Raw genomic sequence first — 12,818 nt, forward strand, 5'->3', positions numbered from 1 at the left:
TTTAGGTATTAGCAACATTCTGACCTCTTGCTCATGTTCATGTTGTGCTTTCAGTTTCCCCAATTCTTTTTCCAACTCCGTGGAGTATTCTTCCTTATGTTTCTTAATTTCTGCCTCATGAAGATCCTGAAGTTCTTGGAGTGCTCTTCTATGCTTTTCCTCCATACACAAGACTTCCTTGCGTAATATATCCAGGGCCAGACGTTTATCTTCTTCCAGCAACCTCTTTTGATTTTGAAGAGCTGTGTTCAAGTCATCCTGTGTAAGCATAAGTTAAAAAGGAACAAAAAAACCCATAAGTACAAATATTTCTGTAACCCATTTATGAAGCACATGTCCTACTGTATCAAAGCTTTTTAAGTAAAGAGGAACAATATTGCCTCACAAATGATGAGCACACATACATATACACTCTCTATATCACTGAAATGGGGTTATTTTTCCTATCTAGTAGAAGTTTTGTAAATCCCCTACTAATTCACTATCCATGACAGCACTCCCCATCAGCACGACCTTCAACTTTTTCTTTTTGAAGTTCTTTATGTTCAAGAACAATTAAAATGCAGATTTAAGGTTAGATAGCAGAGATAGGACAGAAGAAAAATACCCACCTTTCCCACCCTTAGGCTAAGACCTTCCTCTTTGCTTTTGTGGGCACAGAAACAACATGTAATCAGAAGTTTGGGAAGTGGGCATGACTGTCAAGTCTGGAAAACATTACATCTTTCTCTGGAAGGTTCTTTAGTTTTAGCAATGAGCTAAACCTTCCTACCTCCTTGACCTTGGAACAGTCTTGGGATCATTTTTTACCCATCTGAACTCTAAAGAGCTCAACCCTCTGCCCTATCAAGAGTGAAGCTATGGACTTTGTTAAAGGCCCTACGACAAGATCCACTCACCCAGAATCTCATGTGGGATCTTTAGAGATACCTTTCTTCTATTCTTCCCTTCTACACTGTGCCACATAGGGAGGATCTGTAGTTTCCTAGAGATGTAGCTTAACCTACAGAATTACATTTACTTCGTTTTAATCACCTCTAAAGAATTACATGGTAACTATATCAGGCAGAGAAGCTCTGAGCCACAAAATGGAGACCCTCCAGTCTGAAATATGTTAAAAGTATTTACCCCATTTCTACCTTTTCCACACACTGAAATAGAAAACTCATTAGTCTGAGCACTGGAGGGGGGAGGCAACAGATGGACTTAATTTTCAGCTTCATTTTCCTATTTCAATTCACAATATGACCACGTACAAGTGTTAGTGCTGGCACAAAGGAGGTTGCAGAAATACACCCCAAGAAAAAGCAAAAGGTGATCCCACACAATGTACCATGAAATTATACCTTCTATGTCAAGTTTCCTTTCTGGCTCACCTTATGAGCTTCTTCAGCCTCAACAGCCATGGCTTTAAGTTTTTCCATATGAACGGTAGCTAGCTCAATTTTCAAGTTATTTTGGCAAAGCTGAAGTTCTTCAGCATGCTTTAATTTCAACATCTCTATCTCCTGAACCAAGCGTGCTTGATCTGTTTTCTCCTTTTCATGGAGCTGTTCTGTGTGCTGCAGCTGTAGATTCTCAAGAGCCTGACAATGTTCATCTCTTATATTCTGAATTTCAGATAGGTAGGACGACTCCAAGGAATCCAGATTTGACAGGTGTTTAGCCTCCAGTTCATCAATTTGTGCCTGATGCTTTGTCTGTAGTTCAGCAACACAAGCTTCAAGCTGAATCTGCTGCTTTCTTTCTAGTGTAGATTTAAGCATCTCAATTTCAGCTTGGTGCTTTGTCTGAAACTCAGCTGTAAGAGAGGAAATTTGCTGTTTGTGTTTCTCCTGTAACTGCTGACTTCGGAGTTCCAACTCATCATCATGTTTCTTTTTCAGCTCTTGGAGAAGAATCTCTTGCTCAGTTGTGAATTTCTGAGTCATAGCTTTGTGTTCCTCCATAAAGCTATATTTCCAAGAAATTCAAGAGAACATTGTTATGAAGGCAGGTGTTGGGTTTTTTTTAAATAACTGAACTAATAAATAAAAATCAAAGAAAAATAAGTAGGCCTTACTTAGCCTCCACAAACTTTACTTTACGTTTCAAATAGAGAACTAATTCCAAGCAAGCCACAACAACGATTGCATAGCCACAAAATTAAAGTTTTCTGCAATGTCACTTGGTAGTATCTGGTTATGACTGGGTAGACTGGCACCCCTCTTAAATTACTCATACAACATCATTCACTGTCTCTCTGAGAAAATACCACCATATGAGAACATCTAGGACATAGTACATACATTGACTACATCTCAAATATGTTGTCTGCAAGTAAACAAACTGTCATAAGAAACATCTCTAAAATCATCTGGGGTTAAGACCGAGACATAAAACCACTGTGGAAGTGTACGTGGGGTACTTGGGGGCTCCTCCAAACTCATCTCGGCTCTCTGAGGTCTGCTTAAAGCTTGCTGCAGATGATTTAGTATCTGAAATGCTGCAGTGGATTGTAATCATTAACTATAGCATTTCTGGATACAGACACCAATAATTAAAAAGTGATTGGTTATTTAAAGGCTAAGCTCTTGCTTTTGTTGTTTTCTTATTGTAATTATTTCCCCAATCTTGTTCTGTGAGTGTATGTTGGGGAGGAATGGATAAATTTGAAGCAATGCATGCAAATACAAACAGGTAGTTTGAATATTTCCTTTAATACACTTAAAGCAATGGGGGTAGGAAAGGGAGGAAAAATTGAGCAGTTACAACCTTCATGTCTAACCAGAACTGAAGAATACCATATACAGCCCATCAACCTCAGCATTCAGTGGTTAACACAAGCTTCACTCACCAGGAAAAGCTTGCTCAAATTCATTTGAATTGTTTGAAAATACTCGAAAAAATTTAGAGAATTTTTCCACTTACACATCCTGTAACCCTTCCCCTCCTCCAAGGCTAGTGTATGATTTTCAGTGTTGTGTTGTATTCTTAGCTGTAACAGGCAGAACTTGACTACACTTCATTCGACTTGCTACACTAGATTAAATGCATTTACATGAAGCAAAATTCTACAGTAAACCATCAGCATTACTGTTCTTTGAGAGAGTAAGCTTTATGTAAGTTAGCTGGTACCATCAAGTGACAAACCTACATCACTACCACTCATCAAGCTTCAAATAAGAAAAAGCAACAATAACAATGACTGAACTGGTAGGTGAAAGTGCTCAGATACTCAGGACTTACTTGTTTTGTGCTTCCATGAGCTTCAGTGCACATTCTTCCTGCAGACAAAGCGTGGCCTTTTCCATCTCTTTTGCCATGAGCACTTTGGCTGCCTGCAGCTCAGTGTCATATTGCTCCTGAGATTTCTGCATAGCCTGTGCACTTGCAAGGCTGTCCTCTAGCTGCTGCAAGGTGTTTTGCTGCTCTTTTACCAGCTTCTCCAGTTCTAGAATTTTGGCAGCTTGGTGATCTTGAAGTTGTTTCATTTCAGCTTCACGAAGTTCAAACTCTTTTTGTAAATTTTGCTTCTCATATTCCGCTTTATTCTGCAGTTCTATACGCAACAATGATAACTTCTCCTCTGCTCGGATTCTCTGGTCCTCGCTTTCACATTTCCACTTCTTCTCTTTTTCTTTGTACATTGTCTCTATTTTCTGGACTTCCTCTCTGGCTTCCCTTAATTTATTCTTGTGATCCTCAGCAATTTTATATTTTACCTGTGAACACAGTTATTTAAAAAAAACGCATAAAATACCAAAACCAAACTGAAGTGCGTGAAGAAAACATTCTCAGATATTTAAGGTCTTGGAGAGATTCAATTCTTGCAGTGAAATGACCCTTCCAAATAAAAGTAAGGTTGAAATGTCAATTTATAGGTACTGGAATTCAATGTATTGTTAAGAATTAATTGAGGTAAGGAAGGTAACAAAAAAATTAAGGCAAAATTCTAGAATTAATATAGTACTCTTATTTTCTCTTGGGACCACTTCTCTTCATTTCAAGAGTTCAACTTACAAAGCTTACCTGGGCACCTTAGGTATTTATATTGCACATGATTAAAAATCTTTTTCAAACCTCTCCTTTTATGTTCCAGAGATATTTTATATGCAGTGTCCAAGTCCATGACAAGGACAGTTCTTGTACACAGCATAAAAGCAACATAAAAAGCATGTAAAAAGCACCAAATGTTTGCTCAGTGACAAGAGGTAAAAAAACACTCTAAAATACACTAGAGGTAAACAGGTAAACAAATAAATAACAAACTAAGGAAACAATGGGGTCTTCTCTTAAAAGAAAAATAAAAGCTAGTAAAAGATCACATAGAAGCATGAAGTATACTCTTCAGTTTTCACTTGGAAGGTTTGTTTTGAACAAATATTTAAGCATTCAGTTATGCTACAACCTAAATGAAGAGGCAGAAAACCCAGATCTTTAACACACAATCCATGAAAACTTTTGTGGGGGGCACTGGAAAGAGAGGCAGTTGAGGAAATTGGCTCACTCTGTTTCTGAGAGCAAGAGAGCAGAAGGCCAACGATACATGTGTTTCCAGAGAGAGGATCAGTGTGCAGGACAGGCTCATTTCAAACACTGCCAGCAGTGCCACAAACAAGATACTGCAGGTAACAGGAGTAAAGTAGTAGTACTGAAAGCTTTACTACTAGAAGCTTCAGCTCTGATTCTCTTTTTCCCCTCAAAACACAGTATGAAAAATTATTTTTTGTTATTGGCTTCAGAAGACAGTCCTATCAAAACCAGAAATTTCTTAGAGGGGACTCATTCAGCAGAGGGGCTTTTCCCATCTGACACAATGCTTTCTGCTGAATTCTCCATTACCACATGACATGTCACAGTATGCAAGAGCACCATGTTACTTTTTCACTAGGACACTATGAGGTACTGCAGGGAGATGTTCAGGATGAGGATCTTTTGTATGTGCCTGTACTGGAGCAGTATACATGTGCTTCACCCACATCAATATAAAAGGTGGGCTGGATCAACCCTTGAAGCACCTGCCTTCCCACAGCATCTCTGCTCTTAAAGAAAAGTTCATCTGCAGAGAAACTAAGTGTTTAACATTAAAGTTCTCTGAACTTCATACTTGCATTCCAATATTTGTGTGCATCCATGCAAGTCCATTTAAAGCTGAAGCTACTATCACTAAACTAGACACATTTAAAGATAAGTGCTGCTTCTATTTCCCTTGGCCTTCCCAACAGATACGAGTTTGCCCAACTCTAAAACAGTACTGTAATACGAATTACCTTTTCCATTTCCTCTTTCAGATGCTTTTCATTCTGCACAGAAAAATCTTTTTGTTTAGTAATCTCTAACTTCAAGTGCTTTATTTCTTCCGAAAGCTCTGCAATACACTGTTTCTCAGAATGGAAGAGAGAGAGCTTAGCTTTGTGCTCTTCCTCCAGCACAGACACTCGCTCAGCCACCTCCATTTCAACTTGACGTGCTGCATCTTGAGCACTCTGTAGGCGCAGTTTGGTGATTTCTGATCAAAAAAAGAAAAAAAAAAGAGAAAAAACTACCAAACCAAGCAATAAAATGACATTCTGGAAATTATTTTATTTTAACAGGTCCTATTAATGCACAGAAATAAAGTCAAATAGTCAAATGTTGTCAGCTATGCAGTTTATCAGTAGCCATACTAACTACAGACCAACAAGAATACCTTATCAGGATGGTTTTGTACTCTGTTCCACTTTATCACCACCTTTGGAATTTATCAGTATCAACACACACAGAATAACGGGGATGGATCATGAAATGTGTGACAGGACCTCCCTCCTATCAGCAACAGCCACAGGAGCTGACTTTGAGCAATGTAATGGCAGATTTATGGAAGTTTTGTCTCCTCCTTTGCACATACTACTTACACAAGGCACCTCCCCAAAAAGCAAGTCTCTAAACATTCTAATTTAAGAGGTTTTGATATACTGTCCAGTATTAAAAACAAATGTTTGAAGAAATATAACTGCAAATTTTAAAAGTTGTACTTATCCTTTTAACCAACATACAGTGGAATATAGTTATACCCATGTGTGTTATAGAGCCAAGTTATGGACTGTAAATCCAAATGCTTATGTATCATACTATGCTCCCAGAAAGAGGTTGCAGATAAAAGAACTGCCATGACCCCTTACCTGCACCTCAACAATATATACATTTCATATTGAACCAGTACAAGGCAGTATATTTCTATAAATTACAATTCCAAGAAAAGCAGTAACTGTTAAGAGATTACATAAATCCATGATCACATAGGAAGTCTCATTAAATTTAGCCTTAAGAGGAACTTTAACCTGAACTCTACAGCAAAAGACACCCATTACAAATTCTGCTCACATAAATACTTTCCTCTTTGTTCAAAAAATTCATCCCAATTTGTATGCCAACTAGTGGAAACAGAAATATTAATGATAAACGAGTGTGGAGCACTCAAACCTGTAACAGAAATACAGGGAAAAGAGGCACGGAACATAGAACAGAAGTGGGTCTACTCTATGGACTAGACTAAGAACTGCCCTATTTCATGAAAATAGAGGAGACAGTTAACATAGCTGACAGACAACACTAACAAATTTTCAAATAAATATTAATCTGGGAATTGACAGTGCTATTCTAGGCATCAAGAATGGAAATCTGACCAACTCCTTTTAGCAACTGCTCCACAGTTGTAGTAGGTTTTACTACAGATCAAATTCAAGTCACCACATCTTTGGAAATACAACTCAAGAGGCCTATAAAAGTCAAAAAGCAAAGTGCTCGATGTCAAGGATTAACATGTGTTGTGTTCCCTGTAGTTTAGAGTAGACTAATTGAAATGGGGAACTAGGAAATTAAAATAGGATATAGAAATTAGGCATTTAAGAAATGAAGATATAACTTAGTTTAGAGATAAAGATGGAAGACTTAGAGATCAGGCTAGGGGCTAGAGGCCCATTAGTTAAAAGATAACTAAGACTAAATAGGATAATAGATCATAGTCGATGGGCCAGAGAGCAGAACAATATAGAAACCTTGATTAATAGAAGCTGTGAGGGAACGCTTCCTGATGGAATAGGAAGACAGCCCTAAAAACTGGTCAAAACCAACCCCATGGTCCGGCCTGAGTCCAGGAGGCTACAGAGACCGTGTAAAGAACAGAGGTAAAAAGTTCAACAGTGAGGAAGAGGAGCTACTTCATCTCGGCAACCCCAGCCCACGACCACCTGGACACACTGCGGGGATAGGTCATGCCTATGTATAGGCATATTATGAATATGTGATGCTTTGTAGCATAAAGGCAAGACAAGGTGCCACGAGAGGGGCGCACGTTTGGGGTGGAGCGATCCCCCGAGCGCCTCGGCGCTGAATAAACATACATACTTTATAACCTTATAGGTTGTGGGGTCGTGTTTCTGCAAGTCGTAATAACAAATTGAAAACTTCTTCAGATAAGCCTATTTAAATAAATACATAGGCCACACAAGCAGCTTACCACTTTATTTCCCAGAGCGATCATCTTACCTTTAATATGTTCTTCTGAAAGGCAGGCACGGAGTTGCTCAAGTTCTAAGCTATGCTTTCTTTTCATGTCCTCAATTTCTGTTATACATTTGTCAGACAGATCCATCTTCATTTTCATTAGGTCCTCCTTATACTGAAGTGCAAGGGAAGATCTCAAGGAATCTAATTCATGCTTTTGTTGTTCTTTAAGTTCTGCCTGCAAACAGGCAAGTTCTTCCTACATAAGAAATAGGTTAGAAAGACATCATTAGCTTTGAAGAAACCATGCTGAGAATCTTTCAATGAGAGCACTACATGAATTGCACTCTAAAGCACCTGTTTGACATGTACATATCTGGTTTCCAAAAACCCAACTGGTTTTGCTCCATTCCTGCCACTCCATCTGCTACTAGAGCAGCAGAGCCCGTCAAGATAGATACACTTTGGAACCATGCCACAAGGCAGATCTGAGTTCCAGGAGCTGTTTGAAAGTATAATAGAGGAGGAAGTCCCCCATGCATCTGGGTAGAGAAACTATTGACTCTCAACAATGAGGAGACTCCCCCCTTCCACACACACCACAGAACTCAGAAGTAATGATCTATGAATGCAGTTTCATACTCAACTAGGTAACAGATAGCAAAAAAAAAGCATGATGTATACATTTCTCATTTATAACTCATGGTTTTTTATGTGATTTACTAATGAAATTGAGCTCATGCTGTCTTGTGTATGTTTTGTCTGCTTATCATTCCCTCACTAAAAAAATATTTTTTATAATTAATTTAAAAAATAAAAATCTAAAGCCCAAAAAAGGAAAATTCCTTTTTGAGACTCAGTCAACTTCAAGTAAGTTGAGCAAAGAAGTCAAGACCTTAAAATTACAAGGTACATGAAAATAGGTGCATAAATGGAAGAGGAACCAAATTAGCATGTCCACTTGAAGAGATCAGAGTAATAAAAGGCACAATTACTACAGAAGCTATAGAGAAGAGAAGCACCATGAATTCTTCACTTGTGTGGAAGAGCTTTGATAAGGTCGTTAACTAGGCATGGGATGACCCAAACAGAGGACACAAAGTTACAGAACACTGTTTCATCTGTTCTGCTAGTCTGAGAACTATTTCAAGTTGATAATTTACAATATACTTGTCAAACATAATTAAGCCTTAATACGTGTCTCAACTAACTCTTTGCTAAGAGCTAGGAATCAGGCATCAATTTTCATACAGGGCATGTAATGAACAGTAGAACTTTACTATATCAGAAATCCTACCTGGTGCTGTTCCAGCTGTTGATTTAGCTGATCAAGTGTATCCCTTCTCTCTTTCTCAGCATTCTCTTCAAAAACTGTGGCAGAAGAACTGAGAAAAGGGTTTTAAACTTTAAGATTGTAATATGTATCACAAATTAAGTTGAATGAACTTGCTGTTGACTTACAATTAGACACAAAGCAACTATACCAGGACTGCCCACTCACGACTTCCATTGCCAGGTTTCTAACTACAGATCACCTAATCCTCAATCTCATTATATTTAGAGGCTAACATCACCTTTTATATTAAAAAATAATAATATGGAAGCATGCTGTCATAGCATGAAATGAAAAAGATCACCTGATGTCCCCTGCTTGATTGTGACTCACTGCCAACTCTGACAGCGAATATTCCTTCACTTCTTGCAGTCTCTGATGCAGCAGAGTCAATTCTTCTCTGTAGTTTTCTTCAGCAATTCTTAACTTCTTTTCAAAATAAAGTCTCAGTTGTTCCAATTCAGTTTCATGCTCACTTTTTCTTAACTGACGCTGCTGTTCAAATTCTTGTTTTAAACGCTCTATTTCTTCCACCCGTGATGCACGAGCCAGGAGCTGCTCCTTCAGCTCTGAAATGGAGACAAAACCAACACAACTACTCAGTAGTACATATCTTTAGGCCAAGTCATTCTGTGAAGATCAGCCATTTTTTGTTGTTGAGATAGCAATAAAATGTTATCTCACAAGCTACGTTAGAAAACTAACTTCTGAAAGACAAAACATTCCTTCCTCAGAAGACAGTAAAACCACGTTCTCCATTTACACTGCATTCAGAGAATCCTCATGACAAAAATCAAAAACCACCATCAGACTGGTAGCCCTCCTCATTTCCTTATGCTTCAGGTCCAGGCTAGTAACATGCAGAGTCCTGCGATATTGCTTAATCTTCACACCTGCTTGTTGTAGCAACCAGAAGCAGTAATTCAGTCAAGAATATTTAATTTGCTCCAGAGAAAACTAAACAAACAAAAAGAACTTTAGCACAAACTATGCAGAAAAACAAAATCACACAAAAGAATGAATAAAATCAATTCTGGATTATTTTAGTGATGGTTTGGCTATCCTCAAGCAGAGGCTAAATTTCACTGAATTAAAAAGAACCATCAAAAAAAAAAATAGACCTCAGTAGAAAACAGCAATCAAGGCTGGTTCAGCAAGATACCCTCCTTTGAGGGAGTGAGGGCAATGGCCAGCATTGCAGCGTATTCATGAACTCTGAGAGCTTTCTTCCCCACGTTCTATATTAAAGAGCAGTAAGGTATCAGGAAGTTAAAAGGTAGGAAAAAAGGACAAAAATCATGAGAGGGAATTCAAAAAGTTTCCCAGATGGCTCAGCTTCCCAGATGACTGAAGTTAGCTGAATCCCCACAGAATCAGCTGAAGATAGAACTGCATTTCAAGAACGAACTTGGAGTTGCCTATGTTATACAATAGAAATTTCAGAAACATTTATGAAAACAGAGGATGCCACCCAGGAAGCAACACAGCTGATTGTCACTGTGTTTTTGTGTAGCAAGCCAGAAAACGCACACTTGGCATGAAAAATTCTCACAGTGAACGTGCAAACAGAAAGAAGAAAAGTACATGGCTCAAGCCTGCTGCCAAAGGGAGCAGTTGCCAGGCACGGGAACCAGAGGAATCAAGTGACAAGCAGACACCACCAATGGCATGGGCAAGGGAATGCAGTCTGACACAGGCAGGTTTTGCCTAACCAGCAAAGTTTGCTGGCACAAAATTGACACAGAAAAGCATTTAACCGTTTAGAACTGCCATGTCATTCTTGCGTCAGAGCAGCAATCCCATCATCCAGCTGCTATGTTTCGAACCCACCACCACGAGTTCTCAAATCAATGCAAATGAATTGTCAAATGATCACTCAAGCGAAGAAAAGCAGAGGAAAACAAAACACCTTAAAGATCTCACACACCAAAAGAGAAATTCTCACCTGGACCATGGGCTTGCATTCTGGTCTCACCATCTCAAGCAAGAGGAGGAAGAAACAGAAACAGTCCAAAGAATGGGAATGTGATTAGAAACATGGAAAGGCATTTGAAAGGTCAATAAAGATTAGGGCTACAGAGACAAAATATAAGAATTCCAGCAAGTACTGTGAAGTGCTATCTGCTATAATTCTGTAATATCAAAACAGAGATCCAAAAAAGTGAAGGTAAAGTCTGACTAGACAGAAAATTTATTCCATTTATGACTAAAAACACAACAAAAAGCCACCCTCACAAAACCCTACTATACTTCAAAAGCTATTTACAGTTATATTATTCAGAAAATCTGAAACTGTATTTGAAGCATATTACATTTGCCTTTTGTTTTAATTACTCCAGCAGAACTAAAGACCACCACCTAATGTTACAGTCTCAATACAAGGTGAACACACACATTCTTGTGAGACCCCACCTGGGGTACTGTGTCCACCATGGGGCCCCCAGCATCAGAAGGACATGGACTTGCTCAAGTGGGTCCAGAGGCAGCCATGAAGATGATCGGGGGGCAGGAGCACCTCCCCTGTGAGGACAGGCTGAGAGAGTTGGGGGGGTTCAGCCTGGAGAAGAGAAGGCTCCGGGGAGACCTTAGAGTGGCCTCCCAGGACTGAAAGGGGCTACAGGAAAGGGGGGAGGGACTTTTTATTGGAGGTGTAGGGATAGGATGAGGGCTAAGGGATTTAAACTGAAAGAGGATAGACTTAGATTAGATGTAAGGAAGAAATTCTTCCCTGTGAGGGTGGTGGGACGTTGGCACAGGTCAGAGAAGCTGTGGCTGCCCCCTCCCTGGAAGGGTTCAAGGCCAGGTTGGACAGAGCTTTGGGCAAACTGGGCTAGTGGAAGGTGTCCCTGCCCATGGCAGGGGGGTTGGAACTGGGTGATCTTTAAGGTCCCCTCCAACCCAAAACAGTCTGTGATTCTGCTATTCTATGATAGTCAAGGTTAACATCATGGTCTATAGCTTTTTAATTTCTAAAAAATTTCTTATTTCATGTAGACGTAATGAAATAAAACATGTCTCAGCTGTGTGATGCAAACAAGCAAAAATGTGTCATTTCTGATCACCAAACTGTAAAGCTGACTGTTTTATGTAATACACCTAAATTTTGAAACAGAAATCTTAAGCTATATAAGGTCTGATGATGTCTTATGATGACATATAATGTCAGATTTCATCCATTCTGAGGCTCAAAAATTTTTTCATAAGTTTAATGCAGATACACATAAGACTACTTAAAAAAAAAAGAAAACAAAAGAAAAACAAATAACCAAAACCTGTTCATGTTTAATTGCTGTGCACAACATTTTTCCTTTTATTTTTTGCTTTTATGATTAGGGGATTTGTTTATTTTTGAAATAGAAGCATCATAATGAAAAATAGGTTATTTTTAGCCTTATAGGAAAACAACATTATTATTCCTTCCTATTTCAGAAGTATCTCCTGAATGTGTTTATTTTCTACATGTAAGAATTAAATTGCATTGCCTTTCTGCATCTAAGAATTGCAAGTCTTTCAGAAGATGATGAATCTCCATGTTGAGTGTCAATGAAAAAGCGTTTAACTTACCTCACAACTGAAAGGGGAAAATGCCATTTCTACTTCAAGATATAACCTAACCAGTTTTAACATATTTCTGCCTTTTTTTTAAGCAGACTGATTTCTAATTATCTCCGGATAAAAGAACATAGCCATGATAAACCACTCAAAGTCATAGACAGCAAAGTTCACTGCTTAGTTTACCTCAATTAGTAGTTTTCTCAACTGAATCCATACCCACTTCATACTGAATACAAATAGGAGCACAGTATTGCATGACCAGCATTTTCTCCATTTTTTAACCACATTCTTTTTAATTTGACATTGCAATGAAAAATGTTCAGTTTTCACTAAATATTTTTATAGTGTGCAGGAACAGATTGGGAAGGAAAAGGACAACAGGAGTGAACTTTTCCCCACAGCCACACCATGCTTTTTGACATTGCAGAACCAGCTGGTCATCTCTCACTTCAGAAACAGATCA

The 12,818-nt window shown here is 38.6% G+C and overlaps 1 protein-coding gene across 10 annotated transcripts in view; it reads right to left on the reverse strand.

Annotated features, from left to right (window-relative positions):
• The window catches only part of PCNT (pericentrin), a 104,684-nt gene that overhangs the window by 68,869 nt on the left and 22,997 nt on the right, over nt 1-12,818 (reverse strand). For 8 of the 10 annotated variants that reach the window (XM_074872382.1, XM_074872379.1, XM_074872374.1 and 5 more), the window contains 8 exons: nt 10,746-10,778; nt 9,105-9,369; nt 8,765-8,852; nt 7,510-7,726; nt 5,253-5,491; nt 3,229-3,704; nt 1,377-1,953; nt 25-258 (listed from right to left, as the gene is read on the reverse strand). In XM_074872382.1, coding sequence (XP_074728483.1) covers nt 25-258; nt 1,377-1,953; nt 3,229-3,704; nt 5,253-5,491; nt 7,510-7,726; nt 8,765-8,852; nt 9,105-9,369; nt 10,746-10,778 — 2,129 coding nt within the window. The remainder of the gene's footprint in view (nt 1-24; nt 259-1,376; nt 1,954-3,228; nt 3,705-5,252; nt 5,492-7,509; nt 7,727-8,764; nt 8,853-9,104; nt 9,370-10,745; nt 10,779-12,818) is intronic. The other 2 variants (XM_074872380.1, XM_074872376.1) reach the window with 1 other exon arrangement.

The sequence above is a fragment of the Strix uralensis genome, chromosome 6 (assembly GCF_047716275.1).
Source record: "Strix uralensis isolate ZFMK-TIS-50842 chromosome 6, bStrUra1, whole genome shotgun sequence".
In the NCBI taxonomy this organism is placed as follows: Eukaryota; Metazoa; Chordata; class Aves; order Strigiformes; family Strigidae; genus Strix; species Strix uralensis.